The following is a 20,263-nucleotide window of genomic DNA, read 5'->3' on the forward strand; positions in this document are numbered from 1 at the left end:
CCTGGCCTGCGCCCCAGCCCCTGCAGCAGGAAGCCCCCGGCCCCGGCCCTTTGGGACTGTTTTAACCTTGTAGACTTGGGCCCTGGCTGCTGGTGCAGCCGTCCTCCCCTCTCTCAGATCCTCCACAGGCTGGCTGTTGGACTGCGCTCCCAGCCGTGGCCCTGGGGCTGGGGGTGCCAGGCCTCCCCGCCACGCCCAGGAGTCTTCCCAAGTTGATGCGATCTGTAGGTCTGTAGCTTCCTCCCTCCTCTTTCCAACATCTGCATGCAAAGACCACGGGGAGGCTGCCACCCGCCTTCTGCCCCCCACAACTCCCCTCCTCTGTTGTCTGTCTGGGAGCCCCAGGCTCTCCAGGCCCCCTGACAACTGACCAAAGTGGCCCCCCTGGGGGTCCCCACCACACCAGTGTTTCTAAACTGGGCTGTTATAAGGTTGGTGTTCCAGGGCTGGGCCCTGGTGGGGTCCCCTGGATGTCCCATTTGGACGTTGGAATGGAGCAGGGATGGACTCTGGAAGTCTCTTCCTCCTCCTCACCTCTCCCTGCCCCTAGACCCTGGCTGATTTGGACAATCTGTTGGGACAGAAGCTGGGTTTTCTGTCTGGATCATCCCTCCCAATCCTGGGGATTGGAGAGGCCTGGCGCCGTGGGCTGTCCCCTGGACTCCTCCCCGTCACCTCTGGTGGGGGCCGGGCCTGTGGCACCTCTGCAATAATGTCTGTGTTTCTCTCCCATCCGCCACTGGAACTGGAGAATGCACTTTATTCTCGGGGGTGAGTGGGAGAAGACCCAAGCCTCCTTTCTCGCTGCTCGCGTGGTCCCGCAATGCTCCTTCACCTCTCCTGAGTTACAGGCACATATATGCGAACAGGCAATCTCAGCCCTACACACGCTCGCTGTCCCGCTGTGGCTCACAGGAAGAGTGATGGTGGTGGTGACGGTGGGTGCTGTGGGAAGGGCTGTGTCAACCTCCTCCTGGGGATTCCGCGTTGATTCTAAGGATGAGGCTGGTGCTGCCCGGGGCGTCTCCAGGATCTGCAGGTGTCTACCCACCAGTCTTCCCTCCCTCCCTCCGTCCCAAGCCAGGGGTGGCACAGGGCACCAGCTCCCTGGAGTTCAGGAGCCCACACGAGCACAAGCATGAGCATAAGAGGGACTTGGCCGCTGCCACCCATGGCTCTTCTTTTGTGTGTCAAGCTGGCGGTCTCACTCCCCCTCTCCTTCCATGGCCACTTGCTGCTCATTCAAACTCTTGTCCGCGTCTCTCCACCTGCTTTCTATCAGCCAAGGTGGGCCCTGGGCACCAGAGCAGCATGCCCACGGCACCAGAGCGACAGACACACCTAGAACGTGTCTGGCTTTCCTGGGGGTGCGGGTCCAGGCTCATTCTTCTTCTGATTTCACCTTCCCCTAGGGCTCTTGTCCCCGCTTTGTCCTGTACACACACCTCTCTACCTTCCTTGCCCTGCCACGGATTCTCCCCATCACACAGAGATGCCAGTTGTATTTGTGGGAGTTCACCCATTATTAATAAAACCTATATTTATACAGTATGCAGTGTGTAAATGTGTGTGGGTCAGGCACCTGGTACCATGGGCCGTGAGAGCTCTTGGCAAGAAGTCTATGAGCTTCAGGGAGGCTGTGGCAGGGGATGGGAAGTCAAGCTGGTGAATGTGTATCTTATGGGATATTTGTATCAAGCTTCACGTCTTACAGATGCTTATGTTCATTATCTCAAGGGAGTGTCAGGTCAACCCTGCATTATCTCTCACGACAATCCATTTTGCAGATGAGCGAACTGAGACTTGGATTAAGTAACTTGCCCAAGGACCCTTAGCTAATGGAAGCGGGAACCAGCTCTGACAGCCAGGTCTTCTGCCTCCGGACTCCTCATCCTTGGCCTCGGCCCATGATGCTTGTTACTGGTGGATCTGCAAGCTGCGTGCAGGGGCTCTGTGTCTGTTGCATAGGTGCATTCTTGCCTGAGTGATATGTGACTCTCTTTTCAGAACTCACTGAGCCCTGGTTCCCCAGTTGTGCCTATGGGGGAGTGGGGAGGTTAGGGGCTGTGAAGGCAGTGAGAAGCAGAAAGCCCCAGGGACCTAAGCCCCAGGATGAGGGTGGCAGGAACCCCACTGGGCTCAGCACAACTTTCCTCATTTCTTCCTCGCTTCTTTCCTACCGAGCCACACTCCCATGGCCAAACCATCAACCACCAGGACTACAAATGGCTCTGGTAGCCTGAGATTCGGAGTAGGCGATTGTCCAGAAGGTCTTGAGGGCTGGTGGCAGGATGACCCAAGAAGCAGTACCTTGTCTCTCCCTCTTGCCTCCTGATCCTGAGCTTGGGGACTAAAGGAAGGGGCTGCCATCAGTCCTGCCGGCTGCCTGGAATACCCTACTTGTGCTATGCCCCGGGCTAGGGTAGGGCCCAGTCTATGACCGGATGGGTGCTTGCCTGGAGATGGACTAACTTTGTTTCTTATGGGGGTGGGAGCGGGGGCTGGGGTGGGAAGTGGGGCATGGGAATGGGAAATGGGAAGTCTGAGCCCTAGCTCCTGGAATTCTAGCTAGCTTGAGGGGGCACTCTGGGCGCCACCTTCTCCCTGGAATGATACCAATACGTGGCTCCTAAAAGTCAGAGGGTCATTTTTACTCTTTCTCTTTTAAGATGAAATTTAAAATACTCCCCAAAGAGTAAAATTTATAAGTTCACACATCTGTAAGTTCCCCTTGGAGCTAAAGGAAATGAACAGCCATTCCAGAGCCAGCAAGGGCCATTCAGGCCCCGAGAACATTCGTAGAGTGGCTCACAGCGAACATTCGTAGAGTGGCTCACAGAGAACATTCGTAGAGCGGCTCACATATTTGGGAAGAAAGCTCTTTTGATTCTTGGAGCACCCCCATGAGGCTACTAGGATGAGTATGATCATTTCCTCCTTTTACAGAGAAGGAAACCAAGGCTTGGCGAAGCGACTTGAGCGAGCTCTCAAGATGCTGTGCTCTTTGCCCCGGAGAACCACCTGCGATTTCTCCCCCCACCGGTCTCAGTAACCTGCAGAGGGGGGGCATCCAAGCATGTTTTGAAATGGGCCCACTCTCCCTGAATGCCGAACTTCCTGGACCCAGAGATCATTTCCTTCAACGCAGCTGCCTTCTGTGACAGGGTCTGTGCAAGGTGCTGGAGGGCAGAGATGACCAAAGCACTTCTCTGTGCTGTGGCTCTGTAGCACCTGCTGCCCCATCCTGAGGTCCGACGACAGAGCACATGCCCACAGTGTGACTCACAGTACATCTGTCTGCAAGAGGCCAGTCAAATTATATGTTATTAATAAAACCTACATGGCTGTCGTGCCCGCTGAGGGGTGGGGGAGGGGAATGTCTTGCTCTGAGCTGTGTCCAGTAACACAGCCAGGGGCCTGTCAGTCTCACGTGGCTAGGTAAGTGGAGTGAAGCTAGAGGAGTCCTCCAGGCCTGAAATGTCACCCCTAAGATCACATTCACCGCGTTACTCTACCTCCTCTCCCCGCACCCCATCCTACTCCTCGTTCAGATCTTTGTTAAAATCAAATGTGCTCTTTTCCGTGCTGCCTGGAATGCCCTTCTCTTCTCTGGCTTTTTAAAATTTTTATTTATTTATTTTTGCGGGCCTCTCACTGTTGTGGCCTCTCCCGTTGCGGAGCACGGGCTCCGGACGCGCAGGCTCAGTGGCCATGACTCATGGGCCCAGCCGCTCCGCGGCATGGGGATCCTCCCGGACCGGGGCACGAACCCATGTCCCCTGCATCGGCAGGTGGACTCTCAACCACTGCGTCACCAGGGAGGCCCTATTTTTATTTTTTAATTGAAGTATAGTTGATTTACGATGTTTCAGGTGTACAGCAGAGTGATTCAGTTATACGTGTATGTATATATATACACATATATATTCTTTTTCAGATTCTTTTCCATTATAGGTTATTACAAGATATTGAATATAGTTCCCTGTGCTATTTGTTGTTTATCTAATTTATATGTGGTAGTGTATATCTGTTAATGCCAAATTCCAAACATATCCTTTTTGGTAACCATAAGTTTGTTTTCTATGTCTATGATTCTATTTCTGTTTTGTAAATAAGTTAATTGGTATCATTTTTTTAGATTCCACATATAAGTGATATCATATGATATTTGTCTTTCTCTGTCTGACTTACTTCACTTCGTATGATAATCTCTAGATCCATCCATGTTGCTACAAATGGCATTATTTCATTCTTTTTTATGACTGAGTACTAGCTTATTATTATTTATTATTATTTTTTTAAAAATATTTTTTGCCTTTTAATTCTTTTTTTTTTGGGGGGGAGGGGTACGTGGGCCTCTCACTGCTGTGGCCTCTCCCGTTGCGGAGCACAGGCTCCGGACGCGCAGGCTCAGCGGCCATGGCTCACGGGCCCAGCCGCTCCACCGGCATGTGGGATCTTCCCGGACCGGGGCACGAACCCGCGTCCCTTGCATCGGCAGGGGACGGACTCTCAACCACTGCACCACCAGGGAAGCCCGCTTATTATTTTTTTAATGTTCATTTATTTATTTGTTTTTGGCTGCATCAGGTCTTAGTTGCTGCACGTGGGCTTCCCTCTAGTGGAGCAGGGGGTCCAGAGTGCGTGAACTCTGTAGTTGCAGCCCGTGGGCTTAGTTGCCCCACAGCATGTGGGATCTTATTTCCCTGACCAGGGATCGAACCCACGTCCCCTGCATTGGAAGGCAGATTCTCAACCACTGGACCACCAGGGAAGTCCCCCAGCTTATTTTTTAAGATCGAGTTCAAATGTCACCTCCTGTGCCAGAGGCAGTTAGTAACTTCCTCTCCCAGGCTTTCCTAAGGCTTCCATCTCCCTCTGAAGTACCATCATTTGGGCCCCCTGGAGAGGAGCTGCTATGGTCTGGTCCCTGTTCACCTTGTTCTGGTTGCTCGATACTAGCCCAGTACCACGTGTTCAGTGAAAAAACAGATGTTTACATGTATAAGTGAAATATCCCCACAGTCCTCAGTCTGGACGGAGGGTAGAGATCATAAAGCCCTCTTCTCAGCCCTGCCCAAGGCTCCTCTCTACCAGTTCCCGACTGCACACCTCCGTTCAGTACAGCCTGTGTTTGCATGTGGAGGGATGCCCTGGCTGTGGGTGGTGGGAGGCTCCTCCATCGGTTACGTGGGCCCTGGGTGTGCCCGGTATGGAAGCACAGGGATGAGGCTGGGGTCTTTGAGGACCAGGAAGCCCTAGGGCCAGGCTATGGTTGGGTGCCAGACAAGAGGAGCAGGTTGAGGTGGGAGCTGTCCCTCAGCCCCATTCTTCTGCCTGCCTTGACCCAAATGACCAGAAGCCACACACAGAGGTGTGGGGTCTGAAGAGAGCCAGGTACAGAGGGAGGACCCAAGAAGACCTTGACTCAGATCTCTGTTAGGAGGCAGGCTGAAGCGGTGAAGAGGCACAGAGGGAAGAATGCCCTGGGGATAGGGGATGGGGGATGGGGGATGGGGGTTGCCTCGGGAAGGCCCCGGATTCTTGTTCTTCCCCTTCCTAGTTGGGTCACCCTGCGCAAGTCATTTCACCCTTCGGAGCTGCAGTTCCTGCATCTGTAAAATGGGCATAACAAGAAGCCCTGCCTGGGTGAGTAATGCGATGGAATTGGCGCTCAGTGACCTGCAGAGGGCAGTCCCCGAGGCAGGGCCCGCCTGGATGGAGGGCTGTACCACCGAGGGTGCGGGGAGGAGAGACAGATGGCGAAGAAGTCCCCGCCCCGGGCCTGCTCTCCGGGACACTAGCCCCTCTCGCCATCTCCCTCCTCCCAGGACCCGGCGGCTCGGAGCGCCTGGGGTCGTGCTCGCGCTTGCCCGCTGCCGGGCCGGATGCCAGGGCTGGCAGGGCTCCGCGCAGGCGGGCGGTGCGTGCAGGAAGCGCCGCGCGCGCCGGGGCCTCTGGGAGCAAGCGGGAGACTCTGGCGGCGACCGGCTCCCGGGCCTGGGCAGCGGCGGTAAAGGTCTAAGTAGCAGGGGCGGGGCGGTGCTGGGCTAGTGCCACTAGGAGCTGGCGGCTGGGGACGCGTGGGGCGCAGCCGGTGCTCTGAGAGGTGGGCATTAAGGCGGGCTTTACTCTTGGGCTCTGAAACCAACTAGAACTAGGAAAGCTGGGACCCAGTTTAAGAGGAGGAGCTCTGGACCTGTGCGAGCACAGACCCCGTACCTTTCCTGCTGTGCCCTCTCCTTTTCTCACTGCCCTGGAGACCAGCGGTGATCTTCCGACAATTGGCCTCATGCCCCCATCCCCACCGCCAGTCCCATCTTGAGTCAGAGGCCCTGCAACTGATTTTATCCCACTGAGCTAGTTTCCCCAAGCTTTTCCAGCCTTCCAGGGCCGTCTCTTAACCCTTCTATACTCCCGCCCCCGACGCCGGGACTCCTGGTCTGAGCCCTAGGCTGCGCCTCCACTGGTTGGCCCTGCTGGCAATAGGGCCCAATGCACCCAATTCTCCCTAAGTGTGCTCTGCCCGTAAGGAGTCACATCTCAGTGGAGACCAGGTGCCAGATAGCTGTATGCTTCATTTAAGGGAGCTCAGAGGGATCAGGAAAGACTTCCCAGGAGAGAGGACCTTTGACCAGGTTCTGAAAAGATTGGGTAGGATTCTGACAGGGGAGAAAGGTCATTCCAAGCTGATGAAAGAGTATGAACAAAGTTAGGGAAGTGGGAGCAAGAATTCAGTAAGCCTGGCCGGCGAGGTACGGGTCAGGGGGAAACTCAGGAAAATAGCTGGTGTGGGCCAGGTGTTTGGACGCTACATAACCTAGGATTTTAGGGAGGCGATTGGTGTCTGGGATCAGGGATGGGAATGGAATGAGACTGAAGGCAGAGGCCACTAAGGAGGAGGAGGGTCTAAGTTAGCACAGGGTGGTAGGGATTATGCAATAGGAACAGGCTGGCAAAGTACTGGGATGAGGAACTGGCAGGGCTGTTTCCACTGTGTGAAGGAGGGGGGAAGGATTTGAAGACAAGTGGAGGAGGGGGGAAGGATTTGAAGACAAAGAGGTCAGATTTCGAGTAGAAATCACGTGATTGGGAAGATTTGCAGTAAAGTAACTGGAAGGGGAGGAGGGATGCTGAGTTCAGTTCCGCGAGCGTGCGGCTTGAAGCACTGGCAGGATGTCCATATGGGGATATCAAATAGGAAGTCATTCATTCATTTATCTATAATTTATGCCAGCCTCAAAGGCAGGTTACGTAAAAGTCACAGAGAAGATAAAATGATCAAACCATTAAAACTCAGCTAAAAGGACCTGATAGCTAGGGAAAAACTTCAGAGGAGAATAGATGATTGTTACTGGAAAACGTTGGCTCAGAAAAGCCACTGAAAATGAACACAGGACTCATAGGAGCGTGCTGGCAGCCAAGCAAAGTAAAGGACACCTAAATAAACAGTTCACTAGGCTGGAATTCAGGAGAAAGGTGATCGTGAAGCCTCAGGGGAGAACCAGTGGGTGGTAGGATCACTCAGGTGGGGAATGTAGAGGAGAGAGGTGTGAAAGCCAGGCCAGGGCCTTGGCGATGCTGGCATTTAAGGAAAGGCTGATGTGCTCCTGAGGAGGAAGGGCCTCCCTTGGCCTGCATGAGAGGTGGGGTGGGAAAGTGGGGGTGTGTGGGGTCCATTCACACCATTCTTCCTGCAGCGGAACAGGATAGAAGGTGGTGTGCTCAGTCCCCCAGGCCCTGACCTTCTCTCCTGCCATGAGGTGGGGCTGCCATTTGCCTAGGGCCTCTTGGGGCCCTGGTCTGGGAAGAGTACTCCAGCCAGCAGGTGAGCAGGAAGCAGGGGTTTCTGTTGCCACTTCTCCCTTTCCAGAGTCCAGCTGGCACCTCCAAGAGAGAAGGGATCCAGACACCAGGCATGCTAGTCCCAGCTCCGTGATTTACTAGCTGTTGGCCTTGGACAAGTCACCGTACCTCCCTGAGCTTCCTTTTTCCCATCCTAAACTAAGATGATCTTTGAGTGTCCCTGTAGCTACATAAGTCCAGGAACACTTGTCTGATTTCATTTTGCATTCAATGAGTATTTATTGAGTGCCTGCTACATGCCAGACCCCATGCTAAGTTCTAAGTAGGTACTTGTGAACCGAAACAGATGTGATCCCTGCTCTCATGGAGGAATGGGGGTGAGTGTGTGAATGAATGTTAATCAAATAATTACATGATGAAATATAAAATTTCATAATGACTGCTACAAAGGGGCAGTACATGATGCTATGAGAGCAAATGATGGGGCTTTGATGTAGATGTGGGGTCTGTGTATTGTTGAGCTAATGTGGGTGAATTCTGGATGCTGTTTCTTCCTTCTGCTTTCTCTCTGTAGATGAACGGATCCCCTTCCTGATCCACTGGAGTTGGCCCCTTAAAGGGGAGCGCCCCCTTGGGCCCCCGAGGTGAGGCCTCAGTGTCATACCTTAGGACACATCTGGGCACAGCAGAGTAGCCTGGGAAGGGTCAGGACTTGGAGAGAGCTTGATCTCCTGGGGAGAGTTGGTTTTCCGGGGCTGGAGAGGGTACAGACTCAGCTACCAGGCCTAAGGGGAAGTTAGCTTATATCATCCACAGTACAAGTCACAGTGGTCAGCCAGAGGGAGGACCGGTGGGAAGTGGGTGGAGTCTGGCAGTGGTCAGTCTGAGTTCCAGGCAGGCAGTCAGCAGTGGGGGACTGGAGGGGTAGGGGCAAGACCTCAGGCCCTGGGAAGGGTATGAGAGTCAGATGAGGCTCTGGACTTGGTTGTCCAGAGTCAGACCTGGATCTCAGGAAGCCAGCAGTTCATCAGTCCAGGCAGGCCTGGACTCTGAGCCTGTGCAGAGCCTGAGCCCAGTAGCCAAGCCCCAGCTCATCCCTTTTCCTTGCTCACAGGGCCTTTATACGCCATCACGGAAGCTCAGCGGGCAGTGGTCCCCCATCAGGGAGGCACGGACAGTTGTTCCAGGGCATCGCTGCAGCTGGTAAAGGGACTGGCTCCTCAGTCAGCCTGAGGAGAGGGGCTGCTGGGCTCCCAGTGTGGGGGTGGGTTCAGGGAGCGTGGGGAAGAAGGGCTTGGAGAGAGAAACAAGCAGGAAGGAGGTATAGAGGATCCATTACAATCATCCATTAGTGGACCCACTCTCCCTGGCCCCATTATCCATCTGCCCATGTATCCCTTCCTACTGGGAGGGATATAACATTCCTACCTTCAACACACTGCCTCTAGCGGTCAGGTGAAGATCACACATGGATAATCATACAGCCAGTCAGCCCAGACTCACCCTCACTCGTTCCATGGCTTCCCACTTTCTGCCACAGGGGTCCAAACTTTCTGGACAGTCTGAGGGAGTCCTGTGTGTTCAGCACCACTGTAGGTCCTGGCATCTCCTGGTGCTGTGTCTTGACCCTGCAGCCTGACCCTACCACCTCCTTAAGCTCCTGCATTTCTCAGCCCCTCTCCCTGACATATTCCCTTTGCCTTCCCATCCAGAAGCTATCCAGCGGCACCGCCAGAACCTGGCCGAGTGGTTCAGCCGGCTGCCCAGGGAAGAGCGCCAGTTCGGCCCAACCTTTGCACTAGACACGGTCCACGTAGACCCTGTGATCCGCGAGAGCACCCCTGATGAGCTGCTTCGCCCACTGGCTGAGCTGGCCCTGGAGCATCAGCCACCCTCTGCTGGGCTCCCCCCACTGGCCCTGTCTCAGCTCTTTGACCCAGATGCCTGTGGGCGCCGCGTGCAGACGGTGGTGCTCTACGGGACAGTGGGCACAGGCAAGAGCACTCTGGTGCGCAAGATGGTCCTGGACTGGTGTTACGGGCGGCTGCCAGCCTTCAAGCTGCTGATCCCCTTCTCCTGCGAGGACCTGTCATCCCTGGGCCCTGCGCCGGCCTCCTTGTGCCAACTTGTGGCCCAGCGCTACACACCCCTGAAGGAGATTCTGCCTCTGATGGCCGCTGCTGGTTCCTGCCTGCTCTTTGTGCTCCACGGCTTGGAGCACCTCAACCTTGATTTCCGGTTGGCAGGCACAGGGCTTTGCAGTGACCCGGAGGAGTCAGAGGCTCCAGCTGCCATCATCGTCAACCTGCTACGCAAATACATGTTGCCCGAGGTGAGTGCACCCTGCTCTACCTCCACTGTCCCCAATTTGCCCCCTCAGGATTTTCGTGTCCTGAGTCCGCATGCTTAATGGGTAGGAACGTAGGCTCTGGGTTAGTTCAAATCCTGCCTCTCCACTTCCAAGCCGTGGGACTGAGCAAGTCAGTAACTTCTCCAGGCTTCTGTTTCCTTCTCTCCTTGAGTTGTACTGAACAAATGAGATACTGCCTATGAAGTGCTTAGCACAGCGCCCTGGATCATAGTGGGTGCTCAGTAAGTGTGAGTTATAACTACTGTGGTCGTCATTATCTTCATCCTTGAACACTCAGTCTTCAGGGACTCCCTGGCAAGTGAGGCAATCAGGACACAAGGGTCTTTTTTTTCTTTTTTATGAATTTGTTTATCTTATTTATTTTTTGGCTGCGTTGGGTCTTCGTTGCTGTGCACAGGTTTCTCAAGTTGCGGCGAGTGGGGGCTACTCTTCGTTGCGGTGCGCGGGCTTCTCATTGCGGTGGCTTCTCTTGTTGCAGAGAACGGGCTCTAGGCGCACGGGCTTCAGTAGTTGCGGCACGTGGGCTCAGTAGTTGTGGCTCGCGGGCTCTAGAGCGCAGGCTCAGAAGTTGTGACTCACGGGCTTACTTGCTCCGCGGCATGTGAGATCTTCCCGGACCAGGGCTCGAACCCGTGTCCCCTGCATTGGCAGGCGGATTCTTAACCACTGAGCCACCAGGGAAGCCCACAAGGGTCTTTCTTAACTCTCAACCATGCTCTTCCCAGGCCAGCATTCTGGTGACCACCCGGCCCTCTGCCATTGGCCGCATCCCCAGCAAGTATGTGGACCGCTATGGCGAGATCTGTGGCTTCTCCGATACCAACCTACAGAAGCTCTACTTCCAGCTCCGCTTCAAACAGCCAGACTGCGGGCACGGAGCTGGGGGGTTCTCAGCCACGCCGGCTCAGCGTGACCACCTGGTGCAGATGCTCTCCCGGAACCTGGAGGGGCACCACCAGATCGCCACTGCCTGCTTCCTGCCCTCCTATTGCTGGCTTGTCTGTGCCACCCTGCACTTCCTGCACGCTCCCACACCAGCTGGCCAGACCCTCACGAGCATCTACACCAGCTTCCTGCATCTAAACTTCAGTGGGGAGATGCTGGACAGCACTGACCCCTCCAAGTTGTCCCTGATGGCCTATGCAGCCCGAACCATGGGCAAGTTGGCCTACGAGGGGGTGTCCTCCCGCAAGACGTACTTCTCTGAAGAGGATGTCCGTGGCTGCCTGGAAGCTGGCATCCAGACGGAAGAGGAGTTTCAGCTGCTGCATGTGTTCCGCCGGGATGCCCTGAGGTTTTTTCTGGCCCCGTGCGTTGAGCCAGGGCACCTGGGTACCTTCGTGTTCACTGTGCCCGCCATGCAGGAATACCTGGCTGCCCTCTACATTGTGCTGGGTTTGCGGAAGACGACTCTGCAGCGAGTGGGCAAGGAAGTGGCCGAGCTTGTGAGCCGTGTCGGGGAGGATGTCAGCCTGGTCCTGGGCATCATGGCCAAGCTGCTGCCCCTGCGGGCCCTGCCCCTGCTATTCAACCTGCTCAAGGTAACAGCCCTAGGATCCCAGGCTGCCGGCTCCCATCCTCCTCGTTCACTCTTGCTCCTGCCCAGAAGGAAACTCCTTCTTCCTGCATGACCATGAATCCTCTTCTTGGCTCTGTTTCAGATTTGGGCAGTCTGGCTTTTAGTGGGAATGGGTCATAAGGAAGGGGGAGAGAGAAGCCGCAGGCTGGGAAAGGCTTGGAGGGGAATCTAAGGGTGCAGAGACTTTCGTAACAATCCCATAACTCTAAGGATAGGTTTTTGTTTTTTTTTTGTTTTTTGCCTCTCTCCTCCTAGTCTTTGTTGCTGGGCGGCAGGGGTCACTACTGTCCAGGGTCTGTCCTGTGTTTTGCAGGTCCAGAAACCCAATTGTATCTGTTCCTCAGAGGTGATTAGACTCTGGGAGTGATGTCTCATCCTAACTTAATCACCAGAGGCAGGTTTATAAAGCAGATGCCGTTTTATTCATTTATACCAGGAGGATAAATGGCATTGGTAATTGGCTTAGGACGGTCCATCCTGGGTGCAGGTCTGCTCCAGAAACCAAATTACAGGCCTGAGGACTGTGCTGTGAGCAGGGCGGATGTACTAAGTTTTTGATGGGAAGAAGTAGCCACTTTCGGCTGATGTCTGCCGGGTGCCTTGTAAATGAAATATAATTATGATCCCTTTTTTTAAAAAAATTATTTATTTTTGGCTGCATTGGGTCTTTGTTGCTGCGCGTGGGCTTTTCTCTAGTTGCGACGAGGTGGGGTTACTCTTTGTTGTGGTGCTTGGACTGCTTGTTGTGCTGGCTTTTCTTCTTGTGGAGCACGGGCTCTAGGTACATGGGCTTCAGTAGTTGTGGCACGTGGGCTCAGTAGTTGTAGCTCTCGGGCTCTAGAGCGCAGGCTCAGTAGTTGTGGCGCACGGGCTTAGTTGCTCCGCGGCATGTGGGATCTTCCCGGACCAGGGCTCGAACCCATGTCTCCTGCGTTGGCAGGCGGATTCTTAACCACTGCACCACCAGGGAAGCCCTATGATCCCTTTTATAGATGAGGAAACTGGCGCTCACAGAGGCTAAGTAACTTGACCAAGGTCACTCAGATAGTAAGGAGAATGACTGGGATCTGAGTGCAGGTTTTGTGTTTCTGAATCCTGTGCCCTTTCCGCCAAACTTTATTGATGTGCTATGGATATTTCTAGGAAGCTATGGCGCCTTGCTAGGTAACCCTGGTTCTCTTTAGAAATGTTTCAGTAATCGGTCTTGGGGAAGCAGAGCCCTGGTGAGCTGACAACATTTTAACAAGTTTTCCTTTTTATAGGCAGCAAAGCCTCAGGGTTAAAAACAGGGATTCTGTAACGCAGCTACCTGGTTCACATCCAGGCTCTGCCACTTACTAGCTGTGTGACCTTGTACAAGTTACTTAACCTCTCTGTGCCCCAAGGTCCTTATCTGTTAAATGAATAATAATAGATAATAATAGAATCTATATCATTGGCCCCATATGAGGATTAAATGTCTTCATCTGCAGGACCTGGCACATAGTAAGCGCTATTTAATTGTTTGTTAAACACAAAAACAGTCTCAGGCAGCCCATCCCTTCTTACACCATTGCCTCAGGCAGGGAGGTAATGGCCATTGCTGAGGCCACCCACCTCTTTGAGGATCTGCTTGCATCATCTGGATTGCAGTGAGAGGCTGTGGTCTCCTGACAGGATTCAGAAAGCCACTCAGTTACTTAAGGGGACACCACACCCCTAAGCCCTCTCGGAGGGAGGGTTGCCTAGCAGAGGATGGGTCCCATCTGTTTCTTTATGAGCCTATTGTTTCATTTTCCCAGAGTGACAGTTTTTGTGTCTTGTCTCCAGATGCTTATTGGGGGAGGGGCACTATAACCTCCATGGTGGGAACCTCGCCTGTAAAAAGTGAAGAAAACACATGAGAGGAGGTGCCACAAAACAACCTGGTGGCTCCTGCCAGAGGAATGGACCTCTCCTTTCCTTTCAGAACCATTGCAAGGATGGCAGCTCCCAAACATTCAGTTCTTCAACAAATATTGAGTGCCAGGCAATGTGTTAGATTCGGAGGAAAAAGCAACAGGACCCCAGGTTTCTGCCTTTTCTGATCATACAGTCTCAACATAAACATGTCAACATAACCATGGGATTAAAATTTCTGGGAAGTGCCTGGAAAACAAAGTTCCAGGTGCTATGGAAGTGTGTAAGGGGGGAGGGGGGACCTGGTTTGGGGGGATAAGTAAAGCCTCTCTGCAGGAAGGGCTTTTAATCTGATCCCTGGAGGATTAGCCAGAAGAACTGGGTGTGGGGGGAACACTCCAGGAAGAGGGCACAGCTCTGAAGGAGGAACAACCTTGGCACTGTCAAAAAACAAAAAAGAGAGAGAGAGAGAAGCCGAGAGGACAGCAGAGTGAGCGAGGGTGAGAGGCTGTCATGAAGGCGCCAGGGCTGACAGGGGCCTGTCAATGAAAAATTGATCAATAGTTCATCTGTTGCCAGAAGGGGGACCCCTTCCAGGGCCTGAGAGCGAGCTGTTTTTTTTTTTTTAAAAAAAATAAACTTATTTATTTATTTAGGCTGCATTGGGTCTTTGTTTCTGTGTGCGGGCTTTCTGTAGTTGCAGTGAGCGGGGGCTACTCTTCGTTGCGGTGTAGCGGGCTTCTCATTGCAGTGGCTTCTCTTGTTGCAGAGCACGGGCTCTAGGTGCGCGAGCTTCAGTAGCTGTGGCTCGCGGGCTCTAGAGGGCAGGCTCAGTAGTTGTGGTGCACGAGCTTAGTTGCTTCGCAGTATGTGGGATCTTCCCGGACCAGGGCTCGAACCCGTGTCCCCTGCATTGGCAGGTGGATTCTTAACCACTGCACCGCCAGGGATGTCCCTGAGAGCAAGTGCTTGTGTAACACTCGGAAATCAATAGTCTGAGGAGACACACGTACTGACAAAGCAAAAGACTTTATTGGGAAGGGCCGCCCAGGCAGAGAGCAGTGGTGTAAGGGAGCCCAGGAGAACTGCTCTGCCACGTGGCTTGTAGTCGCAGGTTTTATGGTAATGGGGTTAGTTTCTGGGTTGTCTCTGCCCATTCATCTTGCTTGGCCCCTATTTAGTCTGACTCAAGGTCCTTCCTGGTGGCACGCGTGTCTCAGCCAAGATGGATTCCAGCACCAAGGATTCTGGGAGGTTGGTAGGACAATATTATGGGGCTGGCATCTCCTCCCTCTTTTTGGCCCCTCCTGAATTCTCTAGTTTTTGACAGCAGCACCATGTTCCTTATTGGGAACTCCTGTTGTGAGACAACTCATGCAAGTGGTCATCATCGTGCCTGGCCAAGGCGGGTGGTTTTAGTCAACGGTTCCCTAACACATCTAAGAAAGAAATGGAAATTTTAATTCAAGCCAATCTGAGGATTATAACCCAGGAGACAGTCTCTCAGAGAGTTTTGAGAACTATTCCAAAGACATAAAGAGGGAGGCCAACATATTCAATATATGTGATTTTGGCAACGGGGGTATGTGTAATCAAACACACATCGCAGTAGAAAATTGCACCTAGTCACGAGGAACAGACATCTCAGTTAATGGTTTTAGTGCTTTTCTAAGTATGGAAAGATGCAAGAATCCGGGTTCGTAAAAATTTCTCCTGAAATATCGAAGGACCAGTTCTGTCAGTTTTCCCAAAGCACACAGTACCTTATCCTCATCTTCGCCCTGAATTCCTTTCAAGGTTGTTGTAGCCAGTGACTGCAGTGGCTGATGACTTGACTTCGTAGAATTGGGTGGTGGGCGACATTCTTTATTTTACAATCCCTTCCCTTTCAGTCTTAGTTTCAACCAAGGTTTGGGAGGCATTTCGTGACCTATTTGTTCCACAGCACTAGGAATGCTCATTCCCAGGTCAGGCAAGGATTTCACCGATAGGTCACTCAATGTGCTATTAGTAGACTAGACCCTATTAACAGTAGCCAAAATCCTCTGGACCTCTTACTAGTCCGTTGTGATCCAAGGAACGGTTCCCTCTTGTTGTTTCTTCCCTTATCTAGAGTTACACTATTACAGTCATTCATCTTATAGAACTATATATTTGATCGATTGTTTCAAGTCACCTAATCATCGTTAATTTTTTTGTGTGTGTGGTACGCGGGCCTCTCACTGTTGTGGCCTCTCCCGTTGTGGAGCACAGGCTCCGGACGCGCAGGCTCAGCGGCCATGGCTCACGGGCCCAGCCGCTCCGCGGCATGTGGGATCTTCCCGGATCGGGGCACGAACCCGTGTCCCCTGCATCGGCAGGCGGACTCTCAACCACTGCACCACCAGGGAAGCCCCTCATCGTTAATTTTATCTGAGACTCAGTCACACATTTGGTAATGCAAGAAACAGCAATCTTATAAAATAGGCAAATACAAGTAATATAGCTAGTAGTATTAATAGGATCATAAGTAAGTATTGAAGCTAAGATCTTCCACAAGGTGAGGCCCAGTATCTCCTCAGGTCTCTGAGCAGTCTGTTTTGCACCAATCTCTATCTTTAAGGAAAATGATATATTGGCATTGTACATAAAGTTCACCGAAGATGTCTGCATATACAAGGCGAGTGGTGGGTCACTGTGACTCCTTACAGGATTGAGAAAGGAATGTTATCTTCTAAGGAGTTACGTGGCTGGCGCCAGAAGGCGAAAAAGTGATCTTTATGATTGAGCGGGTATTTCTGCCATGGGGGAGGTCTAGTTAAATGCATAGTGCAGATGCACCATGCACACTGGAGGGGAGGGAGGAGGCCCAAATGGGCAGAGAAAAATTTCATGTTTAAATTTTTCTTGTCTTTCCTTAAAATATGAATTTTATTTCATGAGGCCGAATCGTGCAGGGTCTGAAGCAGTAGGAGCAGCATCCGTCATCGCTGCTGTGATGACGATGATGGTGTTGAAGATGATGATGTATTTAAACCATCTAGCCCGGTACCAAGCTGAATGCATAATATATGCTAACTCCTTCCCACCGCGCTTGGGCTTGAAAATGTACGGGGTGTTTGGGAAAAAGAAAGAATTTCCCAGTGTCTGGAGTACGTGAGACGAGTGTTGAGAGGTGACGCCGGAAAGGTCACATTGGGGCCAAATTACGCCAAGTTTTATATTCCACATGGGCAGTGGGGAGCCACGGAAGGTGCTGCAGCAGGGGGAATAGTATGATCAGACGAGTCGTGCTCAAGTTTAAGGGAGATCACCAAGCTGGAGCAGTCAGGAAGACTGCACCTTAAGCTTAGGCCAGAAGGCTGAACAGCACGCAGTAGGCTGCAGCGCCCTCACCCTGCTTCTCTTCCAGGTGGTTCCACGTGTGTTCGGGCGTGTGGTAGGTAAGAGCCGTGAGACAGTGGCCCAGGCCATGGTGCTGGAGATGTTCCGAGAGGAGGACTACTACAATGACGACGTCCTGGACCAGATGGGTGCCAGTATCCTGGGTGTGGAGGGCCCCCGGTGCCGCTCGGACGAGCCCACAGAGGATGAGGTCTTTGAGCTTTTCCCCATGTTCATGGGCGGGCTTCTCTCTGCCCATAACCGGGTAGTGCTGGCTCAGCTTGGCTGCCCCATCAAGACCCTGGATGCCCTGGAGAATGCCCAGGCCATCAAGAAGAAGCTGGGCAAGCTGGGCCGGCAGGTGCTGCCCCCCTCGGAGCTCCTTGACCACCTCTTCTTCCACTATGAGTTCCAGAATCAGCGCTTCTCTGCCGAGGTGCTCAGCTCCCTGCGCCAGCTCAACCTGGCGGGCGTGCGCATGACACCCCTCAAGTGCGTGGTGGTGGGAGCTGTACTGGGCAGTGGAAGGCACGCCCTGGACGAGGTGAACTGCGCCTCCTGCCAACTGGATCCTGCCGGGCTGCGCACGCTCAGGCCTGTCTTCCTGCGTGCCCGGAAGCTGGGGTGAGGCCCTGTCCTCGTGCACGCGTGGAAGAGAAGGTGCTTGGGAAAGCAAAGGGAGTGAGGAAGGACCAGGGGCTGGGGTGAGATCTGGTACGGGTGGAGGTGACAAGAGCTACCCAAGGGGACACAGCTGTGGACTACAAGAGGCAGGATGGTGAGGGAGGGGCCCGGTGGGTGGGCAGGCTCCATGCCGAACTCCTTCCTTGGTTTCTCACCTCCTCTCTGCCCACCTTCTGCTGCAGCTTGCAACTCAACAGCCTGGGCCCCGAGGCCTGCAGGGACCTCCGAGACTTGCTGCTGCATGACCAGTGCCAAGTTACCACCCTGCGGTGAGTGCCCTGGGAGGGGGCTCCATCCTGCTGGCCAGCTAAGGTCAAGGGTGAGCTCCCCACCTCCCAACATGCCTGGAACAGGCGCACCATGCTGTAGTAAAGAAGGCGGGAGTGTAGACCTTGACCTACTCCCCACCCCACGACGTCTAGTACAAGCAGCCAAGCAGGGGGAAAGATGCCACCAGCCATAAATTGGTGCTAAAAAAGCCTCTTGCGTGGCTAAAAGCAGCCTGGGGTGGGAGGTGGAATAACACCCAGCTGGTTACCTGGTAACGACGCCACTGATTCGCTCCCAGGATTTTCCCTGTCGCCTCACAAGGATGACCATGACGCTGGGCACTCAATAGATGCTCCCAAAGTGTTGACTGATTTACTAGCAACCCAGACGCTGGGTTCCTGATTTTGGGTTGGAGGAAGGGGAGGTAAATGAGGAGGGAGGGAGAGGGGCATGGGGAAACAGGAAGGGAGGATGAAGCAGGGGCTGGAAGGGGGGGAAAAAAGGAGCAAGAAGGAAAATGGTAAGGAGGAAGGGGAGAGGGAAGAGGGGAGTCTCAAAGGAGAACGGAAGGCGGGAGGAGGGGAGGGAGAAGCCGGCTTCCACCCCACCCTCCCTCCTCTACGGTGAGCCTCACCCCCGTTTCTCCATTCTCTTTACCTGGGCCTGCATTTCTCTGCGTCCAGGCTGGTCTCTGCCCCGAGCGGTGCACCGTTTTGGCCCAAGTCCCAGTGCTTAGCACAGGGCATCTGCTAGGGGCCCTCATAACCTTGGGGTGCTTGTGGCCCTAGGCTGTCCAACAACCCGCTGACGGCGGCGGGTGTGGCCCTGCTGGTAGAGGGGCTGGCGGGAAACACCTCGCTGAAACACCTGTCTCTGCTGCACACGGGCCTTGGGGATGAGGGCCTGGAGCTGCTGGCTGCCCAGCTAGACCGTAACCAGCAGCTACAGGAGCTGAATGTGGCCTACAACGGCGCTGGCGACACAGCGGCCCTGGCCTTAGCCAAGGCTGCCCGGGAGCACCCTTCCCTGGAGCTGCTGCAGTGAGTCTTGCCCTCCACTCCCATCTCCCCACCCACCCCTTGGTGACTGGCCCTTCCCCTGCCCTGATTCTCCACCACCATTTCTCCTAGGGTCCTAGTGGCCCCATTTCTATTGACCCTGGTCCCACTGAATTCTAGCGTCATCCCTGCCTCCCAGTGGCCACCACCCTCCATCTCTGGCTTATTGCAAACACTTACCCCGTTGCATTTCACAAGCAGGGGAACTGTTATGAGACCGCTTACTCTCTGTCCACCCACCCTCTGCCCCTTCTTCTCAGAGCTGAACAGCATCTACTGTTCTCTCTCCTGCTAGCCTCTACTTCAACGAGCTGAGCTCAGAGTGCCGCCAGGCCCTGCGGGACCTGGGGAGCACCACTGAGGGCGGTGCCCGGGTCGTGGTGTCGCTGACAGAGGGGACAGCAGTGTCCGAGTACTGGTCAGTGATCCTGGGTGAAGTCCAGCGGAACCTCAACAGCTGGGATCGGGGCCGGGTCCGGCGCCACCTGGAGCTTCTGCTGCGGGATCTGGAAGATAACCGAGGAGCCACCCTTAATCCTTGGCGCAAAGCCCAGCTGCTTCGAGTGGAGGGCGAGGTCAGGGCCCTCCTGGAGCAGCTGGGAGGCCCTGGAAGCTGAGACAGTGGCAGCAGTGTGTGTCCCCTGGCCCCAAGCCGCTTCTGTCTGTGGCCTCCTAGCTTGCACTACCGCTTCCAGAAAGATCCCTTCAGGGCTGGAGGCAAAGGAATGGGCACAGCTGTGCCAGTTGCTCTCCTGGGGCCCGTCCAACCAGTGCTTCCAAGTCTGGGGTTTTCAGGGTCGTGGAACACGCTTCCCCTCCCTTCGGCTAGAAGGACTGAAAGATGTGGCGTTTTGGTGGCCCCACCTTGTCCTGTAGCGCCACCACCAATCTCCTCTTGGACTGTGCCACCTGGGGGCACACTTCTTTTGTCGGCCTTGCCAGGGGCCTTGCCAGCCAGATGTGTTGGAGGGCCTCCGCGTCCTGCCTTTATGCTTTCTGGGGACACCCTGGGACACCCAGGATGCCAGCAGCCACTTTCCTCTCTCACTGGTGCTGTGTCCTCACCCTTGTTTCCCCTTCACAATGGTACCCAAGCTCGGTGGCCCCTAGGGGCGTGGGTGCTGACTTGCTGCTATTAAAGAGCTGTGTCTTCCAACTACTGTGGAGTCTTTTTTGCCTGTTGCTTTCAAGAAAGGGTACTGTTCTGGGTCATTCTGGTTAAACCACTGACCACTTTCTGTTGCAGATGTTTCT

General features: G+C 54.0%; 1 protein-coding gene across 2 annotated transcripts; it reads left to right on the forward strand.

Moving 5' to 3' along the window:
• The first annotated feature begins 5,948 nt into the window (after nucleotides 1-5,948).
• On the forward strand, nucleotides 5,949-20,168 carry NLRX1 (NLR family member X1). Of its 2 annotated transcripts, none has more exons than XM_060160577.1 (10): nucleotides 5,949-6,013; nucleotides 7,701-7,828; nucleotides 8,381-8,450; nucleotides 8,921-9,009; nucleotides 9,519-10,138; nucleotides 10,903-11,718; nucleotides 17,026-17,621; nucleotides 17,864-17,950; nucleotides 18,740-18,991; nucleotides 19,305-20,168. In XM_060160577.1, exons 2-10 carry the CDS (start codon nucleotides 7,759-7,761, stop codon nucleotides 19,624-19,626), a joined length of 2,922 nt encoding a protein of 973 aa, XP_060016560.1. In that variant the 5' UTR covers nucleotides 5,949-6,013; nucleotides 7,701-7,758; the 3' UTR covers nucleotides 19,627-20,168. The 2 variants fall into 2 exon arrangements, with proteins under 2 accessions (XP_060016560.1, XP_060016561.1); XM_060160578.1 differs by having other exon boundaries at nucleotides 5,969-6,109.
• Nucleotides 20,169-20,263: the final 95 nt, after the last annotated feature.

The sequence above is a fragment of the Lagenorhynchus albirostris genome, chromosome 9, assembly GCF_949774975.1.
Source record: "Lagenorhynchus albirostris chromosome 9, mLagAlb1.1, whole genome shotgun sequence".
NCBI classification, from domain to species: domain Eukaryota; kingdom Metazoa; phylum Chordata; class Mammalia; order Artiodactyla; family Delphinidae; genus Lagenorhynchus; species Lagenorhynchus albirostris.

Excerpts from the sequence above, each read along its gene's own strand:
- NLRX1 (XM_060160577.1), top strand. The coding sequence starts at position 7,759 with ATGAGGTGGGGCTGCCATTTGCCTAGGGCCTCTTGGGGCCCTGGTCTG. Across the intron at positions 7,829-8,380 it reads AAGAGTACTCCAGCCAGCAG|ATGAACGGATCCCCTTCCTG; the intron begins GTGAGCAGGAAG and ends TTCTCTCTGTAG. Across the intron at positions 8,451-8,920 it reads CGCCCCCTTGGGCCCCCGAG|GGCCTTTATACGCCATCACG; the intron begins GTGAGGCCTCAG and ends CCTTGCTCACAG.